The 25,250-nt window shown below is 51.6% G+C and overlaps 1 protein-coding gene across 8 annotated transcripts; it reads left to right on the forward strand.

The window, feature by feature from the left end:
* The first annotated feature begins 103 nt into the window (after positions 1-103).
* DENND2C (DENN domain containing 2C) lies at positions 104-25,020 on the forward strand. 8 transcript variants are annotated; one of them, XM_048327939.1, is made up of 19 exons: positions 104-166; positions 6,549-7,471; positions 8,984-9,132; positions 9,675-9,787; positions 10,149-10,316; positions 12,995-13,091; positions 13,766-13,810; positions 15,457-15,638; positions 17,642-17,751; positions 18,184-18,253; positions 18,594-18,671; positions 19,433-19,573; positions 20,219-20,367; positions 20,756-20,933; positions 21,252-21,293; positions 22,214-22,319; positions 23,117-23,356; positions 23,656-23,742; positions 24,784-25,020. In XM_048327939.1, the coding sequence occupies exons 2-19, from the start codon at positions 6,684-6,686 to the stop codon at positions 24,813-24,815; spliced, it is 2,775 nt and encodes a 924-aa protein (XP_048183896.1). In that variant the 5' UTR covers positions 104-166; positions 6,549-6,683; the 3' UTR covers positions 24,816-25,020. The 8 variants fall into 8 exon arrangements, with proteins under 8 accessions (XP_048183896.1, XP_048183895.1, XP_048183890.1 ...); XM_048327938.1 differs by having other exon boundaries at positions 111-166; positions 19,418-19,573; XM_048327933.1 differs by lacking the exon at positions 104-166 and adding an exon at positions 216-416 and having other exon boundaries at positions 19,418-19,573.
* The last annotated feature ends 230 nt before the right edge of the window (positions 25,021-25,250 follow it).

Below are 25,250 nucleotides of genomic sequence, written 5' to 3' on the forward strand. Positions count from 1 at the left end.
CTGAGTGACGGCCGCGTCAACCAACGGGAAACGTCTCCGTGCGTTCCGGGGCGGGGCGGAGGCGGGACCGCCGCTTGAGTGATGGCTACACCAGCCAATAGGAGGTGGTTCCGTGCGCGCCGGGAGCGTCCTGCGGGAGCGGGGCCGGGAGCGGGCCGAGGCTGCGGTGAGACGGGCGGGGGGCGGCGGCGCTGGGTGGGAGCTACGCCGGGCAGGACGGGCGGGTGGCCCGGGAGTTTGGGGCTTCCAGCAGTCGCGGCCGGGCTCAGGCCTGTCGGCCCCGAGGGGTCCCCGTGTCCGGGCTGCGGGCAGCGGCCGGTGCAGCATCTTCCCCGTGTCTGACGGGCCGGAGGAAGCAGGTGCCCTCTCCAGCTGCCCGGGAGGAGACCCAGCTCGCAAGGGGAGCCGGAGTTGTGGTGGGTTCATCTCCCCCACTCGTCCAGATGCCTGCAGGGAGGGTGCCGGGCGGACCCAGCCGGGGCTGTCCGGTGATGGGCGCAGCCGGACACACGGGAGGGTCCCGCTGACCATCGGAGAACGCTTCTCCCGGTGAGGGCGATGGAGCGTGGGCTGCCCAGGGCTGCTGCAGCGTGTTTCCCCGCGGGGACACCCAAAAGCCATCCTGCTGTAGGTGCCCCTGCCTGAGCAGAGAAGGTGACACTTTCAGAGGGTCTCTCCCACCCTCCACCACTCTGTGATTCTGTTCAGCGTTTCTTCAGGGCAAATAACTCACTGCTAGGCTGTGGTGGTTTAGGTCTCACTGGGTATTTGTGCTTTGTTGCACTGAGGTGCCTGGGGCTGAGTGGTTACAGAGCTCCTTGGGCATGCTGGACCAGTCTCCCCTTGCCTTCCCCAGTTCACTGCATACACACACCCCTCTGTTCCAGTGACCGTGGCTGAACACGGCCTGGCTGAGAGGGTACCTGGCTGTGATAGAGCCCAGAGAGTGCTGGAGCAATTCCTCCTGTCAGTTGGGACTGGCATCAGCTGGTGATGGAAGGAAAGTAGAAGAGCAGTTGCAGGAAAACCAGCCCCTGGAAATGTGCGTTTGGGCAGTGGTGGCTGGAGGGTCTGACCTGGATGTGACCTGGATCTGACCTTGAGTCCTAGTGCTGTCCATTGCTGCTTGGCGAAATTTTTATCTCAGTCTTCCAGTTGTAATAATATAATATAACATGGATATGACTCAGTGTGCAGGTCTGGAACACGTTATCTGGATGGTGTCTGAGAGGTTTACTGGTGCTGCCTTGGTCTGCACCCTTTGAACCTCCTGGGGCAGCTGCCTTGGTGCTGCTGAGACTTTCCCAAAGGACTGAGTGGTTTGTTGTAAAGTGGGAGACAGACACAGCCTGTCTGGGGTGGCCCATGTAAAGCCACACAGGCTTTGTGACTTTCCTTTGGAATCTCACCTCTGATGGTGGCACCGAGGGATTGCTTCAGGATAAGTGTTGTTTGATTTTTAACTCCATGCCCAGCTTGCGTCTCGGTTCTTGTGTGCATTCCTGGGGCTGGCAGCTGGCCCGGGGTGTAGGGGCTGAGTCAACTGCTGTTGTCAGTATTGCTACCGTGGGCATTCAGATACTGTGAGTCAGGTTAAAAACCCACGGCTTTAAAAATAGTACGGTGTGGGTTCTGTCCATGTGCCCTTTGGTGTAGAAGCCTTCAGGGCTGACATGTCGGAAGTGTTCTGATTTGGGGATTTTCATATCTTGAGGAAAAACTTGCTTTCAAGAAGTTGAATTTCATCACTTAGAAAAAGACAGTCAGTACAAAAGTCTTAGGACCCATGGCAGAGGCCAGACTTAACCTCCTTTTGCTGTATAATTTGGATTAGCAGCATATTTTCTGTGTCCAGGGGCTGTGGCCATGGATCTAATGAGGCAGGACTGTTCCTCAGCAGGAGATGCAGCAGCATGGAAGGAGTTAATACCTCATGGTTAGAGTAGCTTTGTATCAAGATGGAAATGACTAAGCACACTGCATTCCTGAAGAGTTACTTATTTTGATATAAAATCTGCTTGTTTGGTACTGCCCATGTCGTTGAGGCATCAGCATGGCAGAGTTATTCAGAGGAGCTTCAGGGTTGTTCCGGACAGGAGCAGAATGGGAGTAGCTGAGAGCTCTGGAAGGGGTCCTTTCCCTCCAGGAATGAGCTGCCAGCTTCCCTAGGCTTCAGAAGACCAGAAACTGCTTTTATTTGGCTACTAACACAGGAGGCTTGGCGACAAGGACTCTGGGGTGGTTTAGGACTGCACAGCTTTCATCAAAGGACTGAGATTGCCTCAGAGCTGCACGGGCTGGTCCAGGCGGTGTTTGTGTTCCCAGGAGCAGGACAAGGTAAGGTGCTGTGTCAGTGCCTCTGTTCTCACTGTGCCTCTGCTGCAGGGTGCTCAGGGGGCTGAGGGGTTCCAGCAGCACGGGTGGTGGAGGGGCTCGACCTCAGCACTAGACAGGGATTTATTCTGGAACAGCACTGGCAGCTTTCTCTCCTGGAGAATGTGGTTTCAGGAAACGGAATTGTCTTGAGGCTTTGCATGGAAAATGTGTAGTGTGCTCTCTGGCTTTCAGGGCTGGAAAAAGAGTCAGGGCTACCTGTCATGTGCTGTGAACATGCTGAATTCTTCTTCTTTGGGAGCTTTCAAATAGCGTGGGTCAGAGAGGCGGTCTTTTGTCAGAAATGTGTGATGTTTTGTCTAGAAATTATGTAATTTTCCCCCAAACTGCTGCTTCTGGTGAAATAATTCAGTATTCTTGACTACACCGATCTCCTCTAAGTCCTAATGCGGTAAGGGTGATAAATTTGGCTTCTCTGGAAATACCAGGAAGCACAAGTGAAGGAGTTTGGAAGGGGAGGTCAGGATGGAAGCGGTCACAAGTCTGGTTATTCTGTGACAGGTATGATTTGTGTAGTGCTTGATACGAGTGCTGGCTGCCTGACCCAGGTGGTCTCTGCCAGCTCTGTGTCCCTGAACTGTGTTTTAGCCTGTCCTGGACTGCATTTAAGGGTTACTTAATTTGGATCGCACCACCGCAGTGTGCTCTTTCTTCACCAAAGATCAGTCTCTACTCTTGCCTGGGCTCACGTGATGAGCTGAGATTAAATGCCTGGTTCTTGATAGCAAGCCTGGGCAGGTGAAAAACTGCATTCCTCTCCTCCTTGGATGGCTATTTTGGAAGAGACAGTCCAGGGAGCAGCACTGAGCAGGGGAGAAACTTTAAGCTTGTGCTTGACTGTCCATGGATCCCATTCCTGCACGTTCAAGGCCAGGTTGGACGGGGCTTGGAGCAACCTGGGATAGTGGAAGGTGTCCCTGCCCATGGCAGGAGGTGGAAGGAGATGAGCTTTAAAGTCCCCTCCAACCCAACCTGTTCTGGGATTCCAGGATTCCATGTGCTGGCCCAGGCTGAGCTTCTCCTCCGCGTTTCTCAGCTCCCAGTTGTGCCTTACCATGGGAGCATGGACGTGGGCAGTGGGAGAGGGCAGGAGCATTAGGCCTTGACTTGGGCCCTGGCTCAATGTGGGGAAGCAGAAATGGGTCTGTGGCTGAGGAAGCTGCAGCACAGGCAGTTTTTGTTGCAGCCTTCCCAATGTGAGCCGTGGCAGGAAGGATGTGGGGTGGGCTGGCAGCCAGCAGAACTGCCCAGCTTGGGCACAGCAAGGATGGACCCACCTGGAAAGCTGTGCAGGGCTACTCAGCCTCCTCTGGGCAGTGATTTGTCCTCATGGATGTGGGATATCAGGAAAAATTTCTTCCCCCAGAGGGTGGTGGGGCACTGCACAGGCTCCCCAGGGAGCTGTGAGCTCCCCAAGGCTGCCACAGCTCCAGGACTGTCCTGTGCAGGGCCAGGAGTTGGACTGGATGATCCTTGTGGGTCCCTTCTATGATATTCTGCAGATGTTTTGCCAGGCTGCTCCCAGAGGAGCTCACAGCTGGAGTATTTGGAGGAGAAAGCAGCCAGTGCTGCTGGGAATCAAAGCAGCTGTGGGCTGCTGTGGGGATGGGCTGCATGTGCTCCATGAGTGCTTGTGCTGGACCTGTTCAGAGCTGTGGATAAACCCTTGCTCCGCACCACGGGTCCTTTGGGTTCCTCTCCCTGTGCCAGTCCTGCACCCAGCAATCCGGTGTTTGAAGACCTGGCAGGCACTGGAGGAGCCTGGTGTAAAGCTGGAGTGCTGAGGAGGCTGTTGGAGCCCTCTCCTCACCTGGCTGTCCCCAGCAGAGCCTGTCCTTTGCCAGCCAGGTCCATGGGAGTGTCCTGGAGCGCTGGTGCTGCAGCAGTTCAGTAGTGGCACAGCAGAGGGAAAGCTGCTTTCCTGTCTGCTAATCAGGGCTGTGCAGACACGGGTTGAGGAAGGATGGCTCTGCCCTGGCTCAGGATGTTTTGGCAACAATGCCTATTTATAGGAGAGGGCAGGGGCCCCTCGCTGGTGCGGGAAGAGGGTCTCCAGCGGCTACGGAAGCATTGAGGACAGTCTGGAATGCTGATGAGGGACAGAGGGCTGATGATGGAGCAAATATCCCCAGCTCGGTGCTTACCCAGATTGTCCAAGTTTATCCCGTTCACTGCTGAGTGGGAGAGTTCCCAGCAGCTCTCTGGGACAATGAGCTGAGCAATTCCAGCCTGCAGGAGCCCACGCTGTGGAGACAGGGAGCTGCTTCCCACAGCAACAGTGCTGCTTTGGCAGGGAGGGAGACTGCAGCACAGAGCCAAGGCTTGGTGCCATGTGTGCCCAAACCATCCCCGAACTGCCTGGGAGCCCTGGGATGTCCTTGACCAGTGAGCTTTCTCATTAATGCTATCAAGTCGATCTGCCAAGGCCAGTGCTTTGCTTTTAATTGCCCCACTGCAGATCAGCAGCTTCAGGGATAGCCCCGAGCCCTGGAATTTGAGGTGTGGTACCCGCAGTGGGAAGGGTGTGGGTCTGCTCTGGTGGGGGCTCTCCACACCCAGCCTGGAGAGTGGGGCATGCCCCTTGCCAGGCAGGCTTGAGCTCCTCTGTCTCCCAGCTTGGTTTGCTGCCCATCCCTGGCTCTGCCCACCCTGCCAGGCTGTGGTGACTCAGTGCTGGCCGGGTGTGGTGGCAGTGGCTGTGGAGGACACGTGCCCAGGGTGGCAGTGGGAGCTGCCTGGCTCTGTCAGCTGGAGCCTGAGCACAGGCTTGGTGTGACTCTGGCCCCTGGTCCCACCTGGAGAAGGTCTGGCTGCTTTCTGCAGGAATCCTCTGCTTTTCCGCGTGTTTTTCCGCGTGCTTTTCTGCTGCTGTTTCCCTGCCTTTTGCAGGGGGACGTCTTGGTGCCAGGGGAATGTTACCAAAGCCAGTGTGGCCCCTGGCCTGAGCTGAGCACTTGTCTCCTGATACAAGTGGAGGTTGTTAAATACAATGCTGGAGGATTGGAACTTCTGAAATGGGATAATTGCCCAGAGAAAGGGAGGAACAGGGCTTGTTAGAGCCTATGGGCTGCTGTCTTCTGTCCAGGATGAGTTTTCACCTGTGCTGGTATATCTGAGAATATTGGGGATGGCTTGTGAGCTACAGGTAGAGCCAAATGGCTCCAAGGCTCAGGATTCCACACATGAAATGTCTGTACTGAGGCCATGCTGGACCTGCAGGTGCTGGGTCTGTACAGCAACCCCAGTTTTCCCTGGTGGTTTCACCTGTACTCCTTGCTGGATTACCTGGAGGATGTGTGCTGTATCCCCCGGATTACAGGTGTGGGAAATCTCAAAGAGCACAGCTCCTGTTTGTGCAGGCTCTGCTTGGGTAGGAGAAGCCAAAATGTTTCTCTAGCATTCCTTCGCTGCTGATCTAAACACGGGCTGATTTTTCTCTTGAAGGTGAGAACTCACCTGTTTCTTTTGCCTTTTGAAACTCCCCTGGCTGCAAGCCACAGGCTGGGCACCGATACCCTCCCATCTCTTGGATGGCAAATGTAGGTCAGGTGTTGACAAACAGAACACCAGGCAGGTTTTCACTTGTGTTGTGGAGCAAGGGAGCACTTCTGGGAGGAGGATGCGCTGCCGGAGTCGGGCTCTTCCCCAGCCACCACAGCTCTTCTCATCCTGTGTGAAGCAGCAGCTCCTCTCTGGAGAAGCAGACGTGGTTCCTTTTTTCTAGAGCTGCCCTGGTGCCTCGTGTCCTGCTGTGTCTCTGCTGAGTGGGGTGCTCAGGTGGCACAGGGATTTGTCTCTACTGCCTGAGCCTCAGGAGGAGCTGCACTCCTGCAGAAGGGCTGGCTGAGATCCACACTGCTGTGTTCCTCAGCCATTAAATAATTTCCTTGAGTTTGGATGCTCGGGATCCCTCAGGGTGCTTTTGTGCTGTTGTGTTTGTTTTTTAAGCCGGTGAAGCCTCAGCTCCCTTTCACTCCCAGATGTGTACACAAACAGCCCCGGTGGGGAGCGAGCTCTGGAAGCCTGTCCTGAGCATGTGGTTGCTGTGATCTGGGGAGGAATGTTCTGCAGCCATTGCCAGGGAGCAGCTGGGAGTTTGGGGTGGGGAGCAGCATGGCTGGGGTGCAGCTGATGGCTCTCGTTTTTGCCCGCAGGTCGGAGCAGCCAGCCCGGACTCTCCCACACCGCTGGGCACTTTGGAGTGTCGTGCCAGCTTTGATGTGTGCAGGACACTGGAGGACGTGGCTGGGGCTGGACATGGGCTGTGTGTGAGCACTCTGGCCCCTGCCATGCACCCCACGGGGGCTGGGGACAGCAGCTTCTCCCGCGCGGCCGTGCAGACCCTGTCCCGCAGCCACTGCCGCAACATCAAGCAGAAGATCTCGCAGTGGGAGGGCAGGACACGGGGGTGCCCCAGCAAGGAGAAGCAGCAGCCTAAGGACTTTGGAGTAAAGTATGACCCCAACTGCAATGCACTACCCAAAGTGAAGCCAGAACGCACAGAGAATGGCAGAAAGGCTGGGTCCAAAGATCCAAAGAGCCTGGGGTTGGATTTCAGGGAAGATGCACGGAGCTGCTGGCAGGCTGGGGACTGTGCTGGCCCAGCTTTCCGAGCCAAGGAGAAAGGAGAAGGGCAAACAGGCTTCCCAGCCCCAGGGGTGACACTGCCCCCAGGGAACTTCTATACCTCACAAGCTCTGTGGAGGAGAGCAGATCCCCTCCTGCCTGGCAGAGCCCCTCCTGTTCCCTTGGACCTCCAGAGGAATCGAGGCAGCCCTGGCTCCACGGAAAGAGAACTGCAAATCGAAGGAGTGGACACTCTCTGCAGGGCAGAGAGGAGCTTGAGAAACATTTACTCTGAGGTTGAGGGGCAAGAGGAGGAGCCAGCTCCTGATCCACCACCCAAACCCCGCAGGACTTTCCGCTACCTGGCAGAGAAGGGTGCTGGTGGTTGTAGAGATGCCAGTGCCACCAGGGAAGCTCCCCTGCAGAAGCAGTGTGGAAGGGACCTGGTGTCATCCTCCAACAACCCCGAGAAGAACATAGCCAACAGGAGGATCAGAGGGAGAGCCCAGAGGTACATAATTCATCTCTCATGTCTGAAATGTTTCCTTAAACCACTTTCTAGATGGGTTTCAGCAGCTTGCTTGGCATGATGTCCTTGTGGAGGTGCTGCTAGTGATGATGCCCTCTTTTCATGGGAAAAGGATATTCCTGGGAGGAGGCATCCTGCTTTTGCTGCTGACAATCTTGCAAAGAAGGCTACAGGTTCCAAACAGATGTCAGCCCACACCGTAGAACATAGTGGAGTGACAGTATGCTGGCCCCAGGGAGAGACCTGCCTGCTCCCTGCCTGCTGCTTGCCCTCAGCTGCAATTTGTGGATGGCAGAGTAGCTTTCTCTTGGGGCACTGTGGCTGCTGAGTGTTTGGCTTTCCTTTTTTTCCTCTTTTTTTTTTTCATTTTTCTCTTGCTGCTTAAGGCTGGAGGCTGTGGGTAGTGCTGTTGCAGTAGCTTTGGCTGGTTTTCCCTCTTTCCCATACCCTTCTGAGGTGGCTTGATGCAAATCCTGCTCGCAGGTGAGCTGCCTGTGCAAGACTGGTGTGCACAGTACCGGCAGAGATGTGGCTTGAGGTTCTGAAACCTTCCACTGTGGCAAAGTGTGCAGCAAGAACCCGAATTTTATGATGATGGTGGGCTAGATCCCTGCAGCTGCTTTGTGACCTCTGTGCCCTGATTTCAAAATAGTGGCCAAGTGGATGGAAATGCCAACCCACAAATACACGAGGTTCTCTCCCTGAGCACGAGGGGGAGAGGCCCAGTAGGAAGCAGTGCCCTGGTTCTGAGCTGCTCCAAGTCTGCAAAATGTGGTTTGGGTTCTTGCCTCTGACAGGATGGGTCTGGCCATGCCTGCTTGGAGTGTGCTTGGCCATGGAGCCTCCAGCTCCCTTTTTAACTTAACAAATGTCCCAGAGTAAGTGAGCAGGACTTGGTGCTGGCTTTGACTGGGATAATTTTCTTCTTGGTGTGGTGCTGTGTTTTGGGGTTGTGATGAAAATATTGATAACAGAGGATTGCGTGAGCTGTGCTCACACAGAGCTGGGAGGGGACACAGTGGGGACAGCTGACCCCAGGAATATTCCAGACCCTGTGATGTTGTGCTCAGCTGTTAAAATTGGGGAAGAAGCAGGAAGAGGGGCAACATTGGGAGTTTGTGTTCCCAAGTCACCGTTCTGCATGACAGAGCCCCTGGACACAGTTGAACACCTCCCTGCCGAGGGAAATAGGGAATGAACCCCTTGTTTTGCTTTTCTTGCCTGTGCAGCTTTTGCTTTACCTTCCACACTGTCTTTATCTCGACCCATGCACGTGTTTTCTCTCTTTTACCCTCTGATTCCTTCCCCCATCCCACGGGGCAGGAGCAAGGGGCTGAGCTGCTGCCTGGGGCTAGACCTCAACCCTTGGAAATGCGGGTCCAGAGTGGAGCATCCGTGTGCTGGATGGTCCCCAGAAGGGCCACACTGTGTGTGGACTGGAGACAGCAACTCAAGCAGGTGCCTTTAGAAGAAGTTCCACTGGTTTTCCTCTAGGAAATCTTTTGAGTTTGAGGACATCCAGGGCTTCCGCAAGCGGCCCGCAGCCAGCAGCTCCCACAGACCTCGGGAGGAGACAAATGGCACAGCAGGATCCAGGCTGGTCTACACCCAGTCCGAAGACAACATCTACGAGGACATTATCTGTATGTGCCTGTACTTCTGGGGGTGCCCTCACTGTGTTTAAGGGTGGCAGTTTTGGGGAGGGAGGAGTGAAGGTGAGGATGCATTGAGGCCCTTTCTGGCTCGGGGACTTTTAAGGTCTTCCCCATCTGGGGGTCTTTGTTGGTGTTGGTGACATCTGCACGTGAACAGCCTGATTTCAGATGTCATGGGAGGTCACTGGAGTTGGCCTGTGCTGAACTGATTTCTTTATTAGCTCTTGGAAGGCTTTGCTTGAGTGCTGCACAGAGATCAGTGTGAACACTGCCAAAACGAGCTGCTTTGCAATAGAGCTGCTTGCTCTGCAGGGGAAGAAGTGTTTTGTTCTGCTGAGTCTGTGTACAGTTTGCCAAGTTGATGTCAGTGGCTTAGAAGGATGTGGTGGGAACCTCATCCAACTTTAAACAGGTCTCCCAGACCCTGTTAAAGCTTGGCAGACAACTGCACACTCTCCCCACTTATATCCCTGGCAAAAATACAGGGCTTTATCTCCTTTCATAAATCCCCCATCCAATGCTTTTCCCAGGTCCTACAAAAGAAAATCCTTATGAAGATATCAGAGCACTGCCCTTGCCCCTGTGGAAGGTCCCATCTGTCTGGAAGCTGCCCCCTCCCCGGAGCATCAGCAGGGCTCCCAAGGTAAGGTGGGGGGATTAAAGGGTCAGGTGTTTGCAGAAGCATTCTCACAAGGGCCCTCGTTTGTGCTCACCCCAGCCTCACATTCCACACTGCAAGTCATTGGTTTGCCTTATTTTTTTATTGTTTGTTATTAATGTAAATAATATGTAATGTAAATAATGAACAGCCATGGCAGCTGATTAAGCTGCTAAGGAGCAAAAGAGTAGGAGCAGGAGAGTGTTGGTGAGATGCTTGAGTGGGAGGGGGGGGATGGAGGGCTTGGCAGAGCAGATTCACCAGCTGTAATCTGACTCCTCTGCCTGTGACCTTGGACCAAAGCTTGATCCCATGCTTAACTATCTCTTCTGCTTCTGTTTTCTAGCCTCCCCCAAAACCTCCCTTCCTCAGTCGCAAGTCGCTGGAGCTGAAGCCCTCCCAGACAAGTTTCCAAGGGAAGATGGGGAAGGAGACCTCCCTGCCTGTCACTCTGTCTGAGTGGAAGCTGTTCCGAGCAGTAGAGGCTGCAAGCAGGAGAAAGAACCTGCCCTGGGTGAGCTTGAAGTGTGAAACTCCACTTCTTGCCTGGCATTTCAAGCTCTTGCTGCTTTGCAAGTGCTTTGTAAGTGGCCACAGAGCTGTGTGCCTGGCAGGTGATTGCTGCTTGGCACTGCTGCTCCAGCCATTCCCTCTCCAAGTGGCAGGGATGGTGTTTGGGGATCTGAGTGCCAGTTCTAGCTGGGACAGTGGTGTTTTTGTTGGCCAGGAATTGGCAGACAAAGTGCTCAGTGTTGACCTGGAGGTCAGGGCTGTGTGTGAATACAAGCCCTGCCTCGTGCTTTGTCATCTAAGCCTTGTTCCCAGTGTTTCCATGGAGTGTGATGGTGCTGGGTTTGTGCTCTTGGTGAGCTGCAGGGGCAGCTCTGGAACACTGTGTGTGCGTGTCCCCTGCTCCCGGTGACTTCCCAGACTCATCCTTGTGTTCACTGCAGGCCCTGAGCTATGGAATGGTTGTGGGGCCCTTGGTTACTTGGAATGTTGGCTTGGAGTTCTGTACTGGCATCAGGAACAGCTGTTCCATAGTTTAAAGGTGAAGAGGAACTCTCAGGGATAAGAGCATTTCACAAAGCCTTCATACAGTTGTCCCTTCTGGCCTCTCCTTCCTGCCTGGCTGCAAAGACAATCATGCTGCTGAGGCCAGAGGGGTGAGGAAGGCATTTAATCCACCTTCACACAGAGGACTGTTGGACTGTTCTGACTCTCCTTTGGTGCCTTGGGAACCTTTCTAGATCCTTGTGCTGGTTGCCAGCTCACATCCCTTGGTGATAAAAGGCACCATGTGCTGTAGAAGGGCAGCTGCAGCTGCCACTGTGGTGGCACTTTGTGCATGGGACTCAAATTCCAGTTGTGGTAGCGGCAAGGACTTATTTTTGCTGTGGTAAAATCATTTCACTTCAGCAGATCTTTATTTCATCTGAAAGTCACGTGTATTTGCTCAGATTGCACAAGACCGTGAGGTAGAATTGGACAGCTGCAAAGGACTTTTCAAACCTTTAAAGTGCTTTGGAGTATCAAGTAACTCTGTCTGTGTTTTTAAACAAACTCTAGGTCTGGAAAATCAGGAAGGAGATGGCAAGATTATAAAAATGCTGTGATGGAGAGTATCTTTCATTTGGAGAGGGAAAATAAAATGTTCTCCCAAAGCAAACCTATTCCAAAAATCTGGTAACAATTTACATGCAGGAAGAGCACTTTACTCTCTTTGCTCATGAGGAATTGAGCCAAGATTGCTTGAGAGATTGAGAAAAGGACTGGGGTCTAAAAAGATAAAACTTTTTGCTTGAGAAACACATGGCTGCCTTAAACACACCCAGGGTGGTGACTCAGCTGCACAAAAATCAGGACAGAAATGAAGATCTTCTAGGTGAGGCTGGATAAAAAGGGAAAGAAGGCAGATTTGGCAGGAGAAGCACTGCTCTCTGCTGTGGGCTGTTTGTTTCCTGCAGCCTCCTCGTGCTGGGAGGACTGGCTGAGGCAGAAAATGGGGGAGAAATCGATTGGAAAAGGAGAGCCTAAGCCTGATTTGCTGATCTGGGGATTAAATGCTTGAGCTGAACAAACAGGTTCTGTTTAATATATTTCGTTTTATGCAGTATTTGTGATGACAAATGTCTGGGCCCCACCCTCCTGTGTTCAGTTTAATGAATTCTTGAGGCAGGAATGAACGTGACCTGCTCCCTGCATTTAGGGTAAATCCCTCTTCACATGAAGCGAAAGCCGCCTTTGATGTGGGGAGTCAGGAGCCACAGGGGCACTGGCAGGTGAGGGGAAAGCACAGAGCTGTGACAGGGACACAGAAAGTGTCAGGACTTTGGGTTTAAGGCTGTTGTGACCAGTGGAAGGAAGATGAACAGCATCAACTCAGGTTGTCAAAATGCTGACCCTCCTTTCATGTCTGTGGCTTAGTCTGCACTGGGCTGTGCTTTTTCCCAACTTTTTTCTTCCAGTGGACCAGGTATGTGGTCCTGCAGCACAGACCCATTATTCTGTCCCACTGTCTGTCTTCATTTGTGCAAAATCACAGAATGGTTTGGGTGGAAAGGCCCTTAAATTCCACCTCATTCCACCCCCTGCCGTGGGCAGGGACACCTTCCCCATGACCAGGTTACTGCAGGTACATCATCCTTTCATTGCAGCAAACACCTGGGACAGGGCCTGTGCTTGGAGCAGCCTTGTTCTGTGCCTCACTTGTGCTTTAGGAGACTTGAGCTGACATCCAACTACAGCAGCAAACCCAAAAACCAACCCCCAAGCTACAGTGAGAGAGCTCTGCTTTTTCTGGGCTTGGAAGGAATTGGGATGCTGGAGAGAGTGTTCTGAGTCCTCTGTGGGTTTGTAAGATGTTCTTGCATAGAAAATGGAGATCTGATGCCAGACAGTTTGTCACTTCTATTTGGGAAGGCAAGTGTGACAATTTCCAGAATGCCTGTACGGTCTGGTGTCAGCTTTGAGCTGTGCTGACAGTGATCTCTCCCTTGCAGCAGAAATCTGTGCTCATTCTTTATCCAGTGAGCTAGGTTAGGAGGACTCCAGCCTCTGAGCCAGGGTTCCTGCAGGGTTTGGGAAGCTTTTCCCAAGTCCTGGATAGTGGCTGTTGGGCTGCCCTCCTGTTGGCACCCAGACCTTTCTCTGGACCCCCACATTAACCTCTGCTTCTACTTTGGATTTCAGCTGGTACTAAAAATACAGGAGATCTTTGATTCCAAGCGTGGAAAGAAGAAGGTGAAGGTGCTCAGTCCTGCTGGGAGAGAAGCAGCTCCAGTGAAAGGTATTGGGGTCTCCAGCAGCACTGTCTGTGCTCTGAACACCTTGAGTGGCACAATTCCTCTGCCCCCTGGCCTGGCACCACCACCTCACGCTGACACAACTGTGCAAACCCCAGACTTGGGGCTGGAATTGAGCTTTCAGCTCAAGGAACACTTGCCTAACCCAAAGATAACATGGTCACAAGGTGGAGATTCTGAGCCTGGAGAGCTGGGCTACTGGTTAAAAGTGCCTTGTCAAAAAAATCAGATTAAAGCAAAAATTCCCCAGAAAACCACTTGGCACGAGAACTGCCTCTGACTACTGCACTCATTGTCTATGTGCCTTGTTCTGATTGTGTAGCCATAGTAGGGTCTTTATTCACAGCATATTCTGTTCAGCAACTCTGTTAAGTTTTACAGCAGCATCAAACAACCAGCTGCTTTGTGTTCCTTGCCCGTGTTCAGCTGACCTGCAGGTCATTCACTGACAGCACTGGCTTGATACCAGCTCTGCTTTTTGCAATTTGCTGTTGTAACACATTTCCCAGCTGCCCTTCGCTGATGCTTTGGGCAGGATTGGTGGGCAGCCCCGAGGGATGTTGATCTGATGAGTCTCAGGTTGTCTCTCTTTCCCAACTTTGGGTGTTGCCCATCTTCCTTCTGCATGGCTAATAAGTGAAAACTATGTGTGTTTCAGGTGAAACCAGTGGGAATGAAAGCGATACGGAAAATCAGCCCAAAAGTGAGTGAATCACAGGGGCTGGTCCTGTCCCCACAGCACTGCGCCCTTGGTGGGATGAGCACTCTGACGTGTGGGATCTGCTGAGACAGGGACAGGGAGCCTCTGAGAGGCCAGTTGGCCCAGTCTGGGAGCTGTTACTGTGACAAACCAGCCTCTTTTTCTGCCACTTCCCCTGAGCCCTTGAGGTTTAATGCCATTAACCTACCAGTCACCAGAAGCAGATTCATTTTTGGGTTGATGCCGTGGCTTGTGAGAGGTTGTTCCTGATCACCTTTGCTGCTGCTGCTTGAGGTCATTTCCCTCCTGATTCCTTCCCTTGGTTCTGTTTTATGTAATGCTGTGAAATGTCTTTTCCTCTGGGGAGAATTCGCCTGGGTATTTGTCCGGTTCCAATGGCCTGAGTTTGATCATAGACCCAAACTCCAGACTTGAAACACCTCCTTGGTTTTAGCTGGTTTTAGCTTCCATGTGAAGACAGATTAAACAGAAGGATCTGGCACAGGCTGCCCAGAGCAGCTGTGGCTGCCTCATCCCTGGAAGGGTCCAAGGCCAGGCTGGATGGGGCTTGGAGCAACCTGGGGTAGTGGAAGGTGTCCCTGCCCATGGCACTGGATGAGCTTTAAGGTCCCTTCCAACCCCAACCATTCTGGGATTCTATTAATTATTTTAGGTGTTTCATTTACTTGAAGGGATACATTCAAAAGGCTTTAACTTGGAATGAAAAATGAAGTTCCATTTTTTCATGTTAAGGAGAGTAGTGGAGAGTGAAGAATCTCAGCAGAAATACAGTGATTGAGTCACTGCCTGATGGAAGAGCTGTTTGAAAGTGTCTAGGATGTGTCACGGCGCCTGGGCCGCAGGAATTCCTGACGTCAGAGTGCTGTGCCTGTGCTTGTGAGTCTGTCCTGCCTGTCAGGACAGCCCAGCTCAGGGGTTTCTTGGCCAGGGAACTGCCCCTGCCTCTCCTGAGTGCCTATGGTGTTTGGAGTGGCTCCCTGAGTCCTGGCAGCTCCTGACCTGGTGGAGCTGGGCTTCCCTCCCCAGTACCCCGTTGTGTCACTCTGAGATGTGTGAAAGAACATCCGGGCAGCAGGAGAAATTTCAATTTCTCAATCTCCATCTCCTGTCGGGGGATTTGCAGAGCTGCTGCAAGGCCAGTGCTCCCCATCTGAATCATAGAATCCTGGAATTGTTAAGGTTGGGAAAGACCTCTAAGGTCATCAAGTCCAACCATCAACCCAACACCACCGCCGTGCTCACCACTAAACCACATCCTCAAGTGCCACATCCACACATTTTTTCAACACCTCCAGGGGTGGTGACTCCACCACTGCCCTGGGCAGCCTGTTCCAGTGCTTAACAACCATTCCAGTGAAGAAATTGTCCCTAATATCCAATATAAACCTCCCCTGGTGGAATCTGAGCTCACTTCCTCTCCTCCTGTCACTTGTTCCCTGGGAGAAGAGCAGCTCTGTGAGTGAGGAGCCAACACAGGCATCCCATGTCCCATGGAGAGCAGCCGGATGTTGGGCAAATCCCCCCATCCCTTTTCCCCCTCTGATGGCAATGCTGAGTCCTCTTGTGTGCCCTGTAGGTGTGTGGCAGTGCCAGCCACAGGCTGGTTTGGGATTTATTCCTCTCCCCAGGTCGCCACAGGTGCCTGAGGCACTCGGCCTCCAAAAGGAACCCGCACTACCAGACCTTGGAGAGGGATCTCATCGAGCTCCAGGAGCAGCGGCTCTTTGAGCTCTTTGTGGTGGTGTCCTTGCACAAGAAGGCATCTGAGGTCACCTACACACCCCACATCATCCAGCAGTTCCCCAGCAAGGTAGGAGTTGCATGGAAGCCTGCCCAGGGAGCTGCTCAGCTCTGTGTTTCCCTTCTTAAACGACACTGGTCAGGATCTGGGCTTGGAATGTGAAGCACCTTGCTCTGTTACAGACCTAACTTGTAGTGTTGGGAGGTTGTTGAATGTGTCTTGATAATGAGTTTATTGTCTTTTTTGAATTAGGAAGGTTCCTACTTAATTCAAATTTCATGAAGCCATAGGGTATTTGATACCAGCTGAAAGACAGGAGAGAGTGCAGAGCTCTGTCCCAAAGCTGGCAGGAACGTCCTCGTGGCAGTCTGTCCTTTGTAAACAAGGAGTGAAGCACTGATGGTGCACAGGAACTGGAACCCCAGGGCTTTTATGCTTATTTACACTGCTTTGAAAAAGGATAATAATAAAATGGCAAAGCTGTTTGTACAAACCCCCAAAACCAGGAGAGCTGTGGAAGTTAAAGTGCTGTAGCTAAACCAAGCCCTTTGAAATAAGCTGTTCAGCCCAAATGGGTGGCAAAATCAGCATGTGACTCTGAATTACAGTTCAGTGCCCACAGCTGGGAAGCTGAGATGGAGCCCTGGTGCTTCCGTGGTACCAGATTGAAATGAATATTCAGTTGTCACTGTCTAGGCTTGTACCTGCTGCCTTCCACTGAAAACAGAACAAAGCTAGGAATTCTGGCTGTGCCATCAGGAGGATGCCAGGGATTATTAAGGAATCTGCACGCCACCCACATAGAAGAGATGCCAGATTCATTCAGGGAAGTTATAGGGGACCCCAGAAGGTCCCACAGTGCCCCAGTTCCTGCTGCCTAAAGGATCTGTGTGCAAATACCTCCAGTGTCTTAAGTGTGTAAATGCCTTGGATTCACAGGATGAATAAGGAACTACAGCCAGAAAGTGCACAGTGTTAATTTACTAAAACTGAACACGCCCAAATAATGTCTGCTAAAAGTGCAAACTTTAGGGTGTTGGGAGGCAGAAAGAAATGCAGCAGATTTGGCTTTTCCCTGGTGCAGCCTCTCAATCTGTCCATTGCCTTTGGGAAGGGCACTGCAGGGTTCCCCTCCTGCTCTTTACTGGCTTTTATAAAGGCACTGCCACAACAAATTATTTTCTCAGTATTTACTTATCCTCTGCTCAAATGGAAGTGTTTTGGTGAGTGACTTTAGATGGGACAGCGTGTCAGATTCAGTGTCTCCCTTCTAATATTAGCTTTGCTTCCAAATAATCTGCTGTCACTCTCTTCTTTGGGCTGTGTGCCCAAGGACATCTAAGCTTTTGTACAAGTGTTACTCTGTGAAAATGCTGTTCTGTTTTCCTAACACTTTGTGCTGTCACAGCTTGGGACACTGGAATAGCCCGGATGTGCTGAGTGCCTACAATCAACTTTATGCCGTAAACTTTCCACTTCTCGGGGGCATTTCTACTTAAATGTGTAAAATTTCCTTACATTTCTTATGGAGCCTCTTATCTGAACACCTTTCTTTTGCCCTTTCTGGGCAGTTCTGAGCATGGAGTCCTTGAGGACTCTCCCCTGGAATCCTTGAGGGATTTGCTTTGAACCAACACGTGGCGTGGCTGGAACGTGCGATTCAGAGACACCATTTTTGCACTCGAGTTACGAGTGATCTGCACATCAAAAGCTGAGCACATTCCTGTTCCTATTAGTGTTTTCAAATCTCCCAGGGGTAGAACCAAGGCAGGCTGACCCAGCCATCATTTGGGGGGTCAGTTCTACCTTCATTTTCCAATAAACTTAGGCCATGCTTGTAGATCCTTATTCTGTCCTTACCAAGACCAGTTGGATCATTTTACAAAGGTCCCACCAGCAGGAAAAATGCAAGATGGGAACTGGGAATCTGCTAATAGTCAGAACATGTTCTCCTGTACCTGTACATTAGCTATGTGATGGATCAGCCTTTGGAAGTGTCAGGAAGATGCTTTCTAAATGCTGCAGCTGTGCACCAACTTCAGTGACTTCAAATGCGTGTGTTACCCCTCCAGCCTGAACATCCCTTCAGACCATCAAAGGATACTGAAGAGAGGCTAAAGGTCATTCCCAAATTCTGCTTTCCAGATCCCAAAGACTGGTTCCCTTCATCAGACCTTAAAAGGTAAAGACTTGGTTTTGAATACTCGTGACTGAAACAGGCAATGCTGAAAGCTTTGGGGTGTGCCAGAGGAGCCGCAGCCAGAGCAAGGGGAAAGGGAAAGGATGAATCCCTTGTGGTAGGAGGGAAGATGAGGTGTGGAGGTGGGCTGGGGAGCTGCTTCTGCCTTTCCTGTAAGGAGGACGAGTTTGTCCAAGGCCAGCTCCTGGGGCTGGAAGTGCTTCTGCTGCTCCTTGGCTAAATGGAGAAGCAGCTGGGAAGGAGGAGAGATGGAAAAGCTCATGGGGTGCAAGTTTTTACCCTGAACAGATCCCAAAGTCCTTGTAATCGTGCCTTGGCTCTCGTCAGCGTGACCAGAAGGAGTCTGTGTGCTTTGTCAGTCTCTCCCCTGAGCTGTGTGGTGAATTTAACCCTGACTCTGCTTTGGTCCCCCAGTGAAACCTTTTCCTTCGTGCTGACGGGGGAGGACGGCAGCCGCTGGTTCGGGTACTGCAGGAAGCTCCTGGTGAGCATCTCTGTGAGGGCTGGGAGTACAGAGATCACTGTCTGGGCACTGTCAGGACATGACTCAGGGCTGCTTTCCCTCGTGCGTCACCCATCCTGTGCTGCTGTGGTGGTGCCAACCCTTGGGATGCAGAGGGAAGGGTCACGATGGTGCCCAGAAATAGCGAAATGGGCTCTGGGCATGAACCAGCTCCTGGAACTGGGTGTTTCTTGAGAACTTTTGTAGTCATAAGTGTAGGGGGGACTGCAGCAGAAGGAATTCTGCAGATCAGCTGCAGTGTGGGTGCTGGGTTGTTCCTTGCCCCTCTGCTCTCAGCAGAGCTGTTGCTGTTGCCTTTCAGCCAGAAGGGAAAGGGAAGCGCCTGCCCGAGGTCTACTGCATCGTGAGCCGCCTGGGCTGCTTCAACCTCTTCTCCAAGGTGAGCTGGCACAGCCTGTTCCTTGAGCCCTGGCAGCCTGCAGGCTCCACAGAGTGACTGGATGCTTCTGTCAGGTTTAGTGATTGCAGCTCATCCCAGGAGAGTGGTGCTTCCTCGCTGTCTTTGCTTTGAGAGGGGAAATAAAATACTGGTGCTGAGTCTTGTCAGCCGATACACAAATCCATCAGCAATTACTGCCAGAAGGGCTTCTAATACCTGGTGTTACTGAGGGTGCCCCTTCATCCGCTTCTTCTGTGACTTGGAAATGGAAAATCAGTTTGGGAGGGGGTTGGATCTCCTGGTTTTTTGTAGCACCATGAGGAGGGCAGATAAAGAGGTGAAGACTGGGGAAAGCTGCTGCAGATAAAGGGCAGTTATTGCAGAAGAATACAGGGACAAGATTTGGTGAAAGGGGGTTCTGATTGTTGGAGCACAGTTTCTAGAATGGTGTTTCAGAGAGGTTTCTTGGCGAGGGGGATGGGGTGTTGCTCCTCTTACTCCTCTAAATAATGAGAATTCAATTACTACATCCAAGACATTTCCTTCCAGTAGCAGGAGATGGGAGAATGGAGAGTTGTGCTCACAGGAAGCTGTTCCTGTTTGATTGTTCAGACGTTTAAGATGAATTTCACAGGGGTCCCAAGTGAGGTGGGAGAGGCCTGTGGGTCTGTGCTGGAGCCCTCTCCAGGGGAATGCTCTGACAGATTCTCCCCTCTGGTCACCAGCAGCAGTGACCCACGGCCCAGTGTGTTTCCCTGCAGATCCTGGATGAGGTGGAGAAGAGGCGGGAGATGTCCCCAGCCCTCGTGCACCCCTTCATGCGCAGTGTGATGGAGGCCCCGTTCCCCGCCCCAGGACGCACCATCGCCGTCAGGAGCTTCCTGCCAGGAGCAGGAGATGAGGTAACAGAGGTCAGGATGGGCTGCCTGGTGTCTGTGGGGTCTCTGGGGCACAGAGGCTCTTTGCAAACTGCACGGTGATGCCTGGAAGTAATTAGTCTGAAGAAAACATCCTGAAGTTGGAAGGGAGGCTGTCCCAGAACCCTGTTTGCTGTGGAATCATCGACGGTGGAAGTGATACCCTGCTTTTTAATGAAGAACTTCTTGGGCACTCTTCTGTGCTGCCCCATGCCAGCTGTCTGGGATTCTATGTAGAATCATGGATTCAGAGAATATCCTGAGCTGGAAGGGACCCCCAAGGATTATTGAGTCCAATTCCTGGCCCGGCACAGGGCACCCCAACAATCCCACCCTGGGCATCCCTGGCAGCGCTGTCCAAATGCTCCTGGAGCTCTGGCAGCCCTGGGGCAGTGCCCATTCCCTGGGGAGCCTGGGCAGTGCCCAGCACCCTCTGGGGGAAGAACCTTTCCCTGCTCTCCAGCCTGACCCTGCCCTGGCACAGCCCCAGCCCTTCCCTGGGTCCTGTGCCTGGTCCTGCCCTTTAGGAGGAGCTGCAGCCTGTGGTGAGCTCAGGCCCCTCTGCTCCAGGCTGAGGGTCCCTGCTCTGGGCTGCCCCCCCCAGCTCTCCCTGTCTGTGTCTCCTCTCAGGTGATGGAGCTGTGCCGCCCCTTGGACTCCCGGCTGGAGCATGTTGACTTCGAGTGCCTTTTGCAGTGTCTGAGTGTCTCCCACACCATCCGGGTCTTCGCCTCTCTCCTGCTGGAAAGGAGGGTCATCTTTGTGGCTGACAACTTAAGGTAAGAGATGAGTCTGAGTAGTTCTTTCTGAGGGATACTATCACTGGATGTTATTATTTCTTCTGTGTTTGGACCTGTCCCATGTCCAAGCTAGTCTAGTTTTGCAATTAGTTCCATTTGAAAACCTTCTGCACTCTCCACACAGCATGTGCATGCCTAGAATTTGGAGTATGCTGTTTACACAAGAGGAGATAAGGGAATGTTTCCTTTTTACCTCTTTAGTCTGGGTTGATGGTGGTTTTAGCTCCCTATAACTGAGTTCAGAAGTGGGTGCATGGGGCCTCTGCTGCTGCACAGACTGTACACGAGTGACACCTGCCCTGAGCGTTTCCAGCCTGTCCTGAAGGAGACACTGACCACCCACCCTGTGCTTCTCCCATCTTTCCAGCACTCTGTCTAAATGTGGGCACGCTGCAGTGGCAACGCTTTACCCCTTCACCTGGCAGCACACGTACATCCCCGTCCTGCCAGCTTCCATGATTGATATCGTGTGCTCTCCGACCCCATTCCTCATTGGCATCCTCTCCTGCTCCTTGCCACAGCTCCAGGACCTGCCCATAGAGGAGGTGAGGATATGTCAGTGGGATGAGGTTGTCCTCTCTGGAATAATCTCTAGATTCTGTCTGAATACAAACTCTCAAACTTTTCCGAGCCACTTGGTGAATTTGCCAGATAAATGTCAGGGTGTTCCAGTGTTATCAAAGATAAATAATATTCACTGTTCTCAGAGACAGGCTGCACTTACGCAGAACTTGTGTTCTGTGTGTGACATCCCTATTTAAAAAACATCCCACATTTAAAAAACAAATTAAAAACCTGGGGTTTTTTTCTATACAGCAACATACCTGGTTATGAGTCAGTGTGTTTTTTACGTCTTTCCCCAGGTTCTGATTGTTGATCTTTGTGCTGACAAGTTCTTGCAAGAGGTGAGTGAAAGAACAGTACCAGTAACTCATGGTTTTGTGCCAGGAAAAGGCATCGATGAAAGAAAATAATAAAAAGAAATCAGGAAAAGCTGGTGTTCATGTGGAGACTGCAATGGCTGAAGAAATACCTTGTAATCCTTTTGAACTGACAGAGAAGGGAACAGGCTTACAAATCCTTGTTGCAAGGTTGAGGTTGCATAAGCTGGAGAGCTCTGCAAAGCCGAAGATGCTGCTTGTCTGAGCTGAGTTTAAGGACTATTTCTTGGTTTATGATGTGAAGGGGATCCCTAAGATCCTCTGCTGCTTTTTATCTGTCTCTCTCTGTTCTCGTTCTGTACAGCACTTTCTCCTCTCCCATCCAGCTGCAGTGTGTTTGTTGGTTTGGGTTGTTGTTTTTCTCAGGAGCGACAGTCTAGGGAACAAATTATCACAGTTCACTTGTGGTTCTCTGCTGAACTTCCCCAAAAGTGCTTCTGCATCCCCAGACAAGTAGCTATAAAAATACTGGGGATTTTATTACTAGTTCAGGATATTTGCTTCTCCTTTTCCTTGCCTCACTGTTCTGTTTTGCATTGCAGCCTGCAACTGGAGAAAGGTATTAAAGGATTGGGATATTTTTTTAACCATATTACTGAGACTTGTTGTATTTTCTCAACAGACTTTTACTGGTTTTTGTGTGTTTTACTGGTGAAATAAGCCTGAGTCTGTGTGGTGGCCAGCTGTGTGTGTGACTCTAATAAAATGTACTTGGGGCATGCTGAGCAAATGTTTTTAATTTCTGTGGCTGCAAGACAAATATATTGTCTCCCTCAAGATACACCATATCACAGAATAACTCCCCTCTAACTGCTGTAGGCATGTTAGAATATTTCTAATCTATCCCCTGGTTCTCCTGCTGATCCTTGGCCATTTCTGTCTAGGTATCAGATGAGGACGAGATCCTGCCCCATAAACTCCAGGCTGCACTTGTACAAATCCTGGAAGAACGAAGTGAAATCCTGTCACATGGGCAGAGTGACACACAAGGTACTTTCTGTGGGAAGGTTTCTATGGAAAAGTGTTTTCCCATTAGTAGATCCCATGGAGTTGATAAAAATGAGCAAATTGGAATAAATGCTAAGAAGTGACATTTTAGCTGTTTCCCTGTGATCTTGCTGAGAACATCTTCCTTGTGAATGTGTGAGAAGTTTGGTGTGCTGACAGTTCCTCTTCTCACAATTAGTGTGTGCAGAACTGTAGTTTCCTTTGGGCCAACAGCCTCAGTTCCTGTGCTTTGAATTTTGTTGTATTTTTCTGAGTGGCAGAGACAATGTTTTTCTCAGAGAATGTAGCGAGTTTCTGTATTTTAGAGGGTGATCTGGCAGATCATTTCCAAAGTTTACTGCTTTATACATGATCCATCAGCTAAGGAAATGTGAGAAAAGCTCTGAGTGGCTTGAGAGAATGGCACCAGAAAACTATATAATTCATAAAAACAAAGTTCGTTTTCCAGAGAGCTTGTCTTCTGTAGTTTGCCTGATTCTTGAAGAGAATTAAACTTGGCCTATTATGAGCTGGCAGCTTATTAGACACCAGATGTTTGACAGGGAAAATGAAATTATGAATGTTTTAACTGCTGCAAAAGCTTCAGAGCTGAACCTGTCCCAGCTGCAGCAGAAAGTTGACAATGGGAAATTGAATATTTGAGCTGAGACTTCTCTGATATCAATCCCCTGGAATCTCCTAGTCTGAGACAGCCAGTACAGAAAGTGACTGAGGTCTCTAGAAAAGCTGCTCCTCCTTTGGGAGAGGAATGACCAAAGCAACAAATGTCCTCCCCACAGGTGACATGACCCTCAACTCCCTGGTCTCTGAGGCTTTTGTGCAGTTCTTCGTGGAGATTGTGGGGCACTACTCCCTGCACATGAGCGTCACAGAGAAGGGGGAGCGGGTGTTCCAGCGGGAGCCCTTCCGCAAATCCCACGGCTCCCGCAACGTGCGCCACTTCCTGCACTTCTTCATGGAAACCCAGATGTTTGCGGGCTTCATCCAGGACCGGGAGCTGAGCAAGAACGTGGTGAAAGGTAGCTTTGGCATCAGCCTCTTGTTCCACAGACTCGCTTTCAAAGTATGGTGCCACGTGCCTCTGCTGTTGGGATTTTGTCACATGGAGTAGCCCTGTGCCCTTCTAATTACTCAAAAGAATTCTGTTTATAAAGCAAAGAATTTCTGCATCTCCCCTTTCTCCTTGATCCTGCAGCTTACACACACCACATGCAGGATTTCCTTTCATGGCCTTGTTAATCATGATGCCACATGCTAAAAGATGGAGTAACTCATTTGGTGAGTGATTTTTAATTTTTTAATTTTTTTTTCTCTTTAGGCCTTTTTGAGGTCCGTGCCTTGGAGTATTTGGAGAGTATTCCCGAGACAGAACGAACTGGAATGAACAAAATCCTTCGCAGTCTTGGTAAAGGAACATCCTAGCTTTTGTTCATTGTTAAATTTTTTAAAATTAATTTTAGCTGTTGAATAATTAATTTGGTGCAGAGGAAGGCCCCTTCTCTGCCTTGTGCACCTGTGTCCCCTTGTTTACATTTACTGCTTCAGGGGACACTGAACATTGTGTGAGATTTTTCTTTTATTTTTAAGCTTTTGTGTCTTTATCTAAAGTTTGTGGGAGTTGCTGCTCTGAGAGCTGTCCAGGCTTATTCCTTAACTTTGGTCCTGGCTGATGCTCAGGGGACGGAAGTTGTGTCTGCTGGCAGAGAAGGCCATGTGTGGCTTTCCACCTTAAGTTCCTCAGCCTGATGAGTCCTGGAGTGTCTCCAGCTCACAGAATCCCACCGATGCCTTTTCCTGGTCTTAAAATCAAGAGTCAGACACGGTTAGAAGGGGAAAAGGGATTTTACCTTGGTATTTATTTTAAGGATCCTTAGGTGCACACATCCAGGTCATATGCACCGAAATGCACCCCGCAAAAAATGCCGCCCCCAAAAGATCTGGTATAACATTATAGGTGTTACTAATTAGCAGATCTATCAAAGATTCCCCAGTGAGAGGCTCAAGTGAGCCCCCCTCCCTAAGGAGCCTTCCCCTGGATGGTTCTATCTTGGTTTACAGAATGTGTTCTGGAGAGGACCTTGGGCTCTGGGGCACACTGATCCCTAGCTACGAAGCTTCTAGAATGTTTCGTCTCTTAGCTTGACAAACAAGTCCAAGAATGTAGGGAAAAAGCACTAAGAATACAGGAGTTGTAAAAAGGTATAACAGGGGTATAAAAGAAAAGGCAAAAAATCTTCATGGCATCACCATAATGATTTGGGTAGGAAGGGACCAGTTCCTGCCCTGGGCAGGGCCACCTTCCACTATCCCAGGTTGCTCCAAGCCCCGTCCAGCCTGGCCTTGGACATTTCCAGGGATCCAGGGGCAACCACGGCTTCTCTGGGCACCCTGTGCCAGGGCCTCCCCACCCTCGCCTAAAGCTCCTAATGCTGTTTTTTCTCTGCAGGCAGTAAAATGAAATTCCTGCAGAAGAAGTGACCGGGCGCTGCTGCGGGACAGCGGCGGGACGGGGGAACCGCGGACCCCGCCCGGGGCCGGGCTGCGCTGTGCCGGGAGGGCGGGGGCGGGGCGGGGGCTCCGCGTGTGCCGATCGCGTGGATCGATAACAGCTCATGGACCGATAACCAGCTCCATGGATCGATAACAGCTCATGGATCAATAACAGCTCGTGGATCCAACCCTTCACGTGTCTCCGTTTCCTAAAGGGGAGCGGCCGCGACGGGCGGGGCGGGGCCAGGGCTGGAGTCGCTCCGGGAGCGACGGGACTGAGCGGGGAGGGGCAAGGCCAGGGTTCGAATCGCACCGGGAGGGGCGGGGCCAGGCCTGGAAACGCTCCGGGAGCGGCGGTACCGGGGCTGGAGTCGAACCGGGAGCGGTGGGGGTGGAGCCGGACGGGGGGGCGGGCCGGGAATG

This window comes from Corvus hawaiiensis, chromosome 24 (assembly GCF_020740725.1).
Source record: "Corvus hawaiiensis isolate bCorHaw1 chromosome 24, bCorHaw1.pri.cur, whole genome shotgun sequence".
In the NCBI taxonomy this organism is placed as follows: Eukaryota; Metazoa; Chordata; class Aves; order Passeriformes; family Corvidae; genus Corvus; species Corvus hawaiiensis.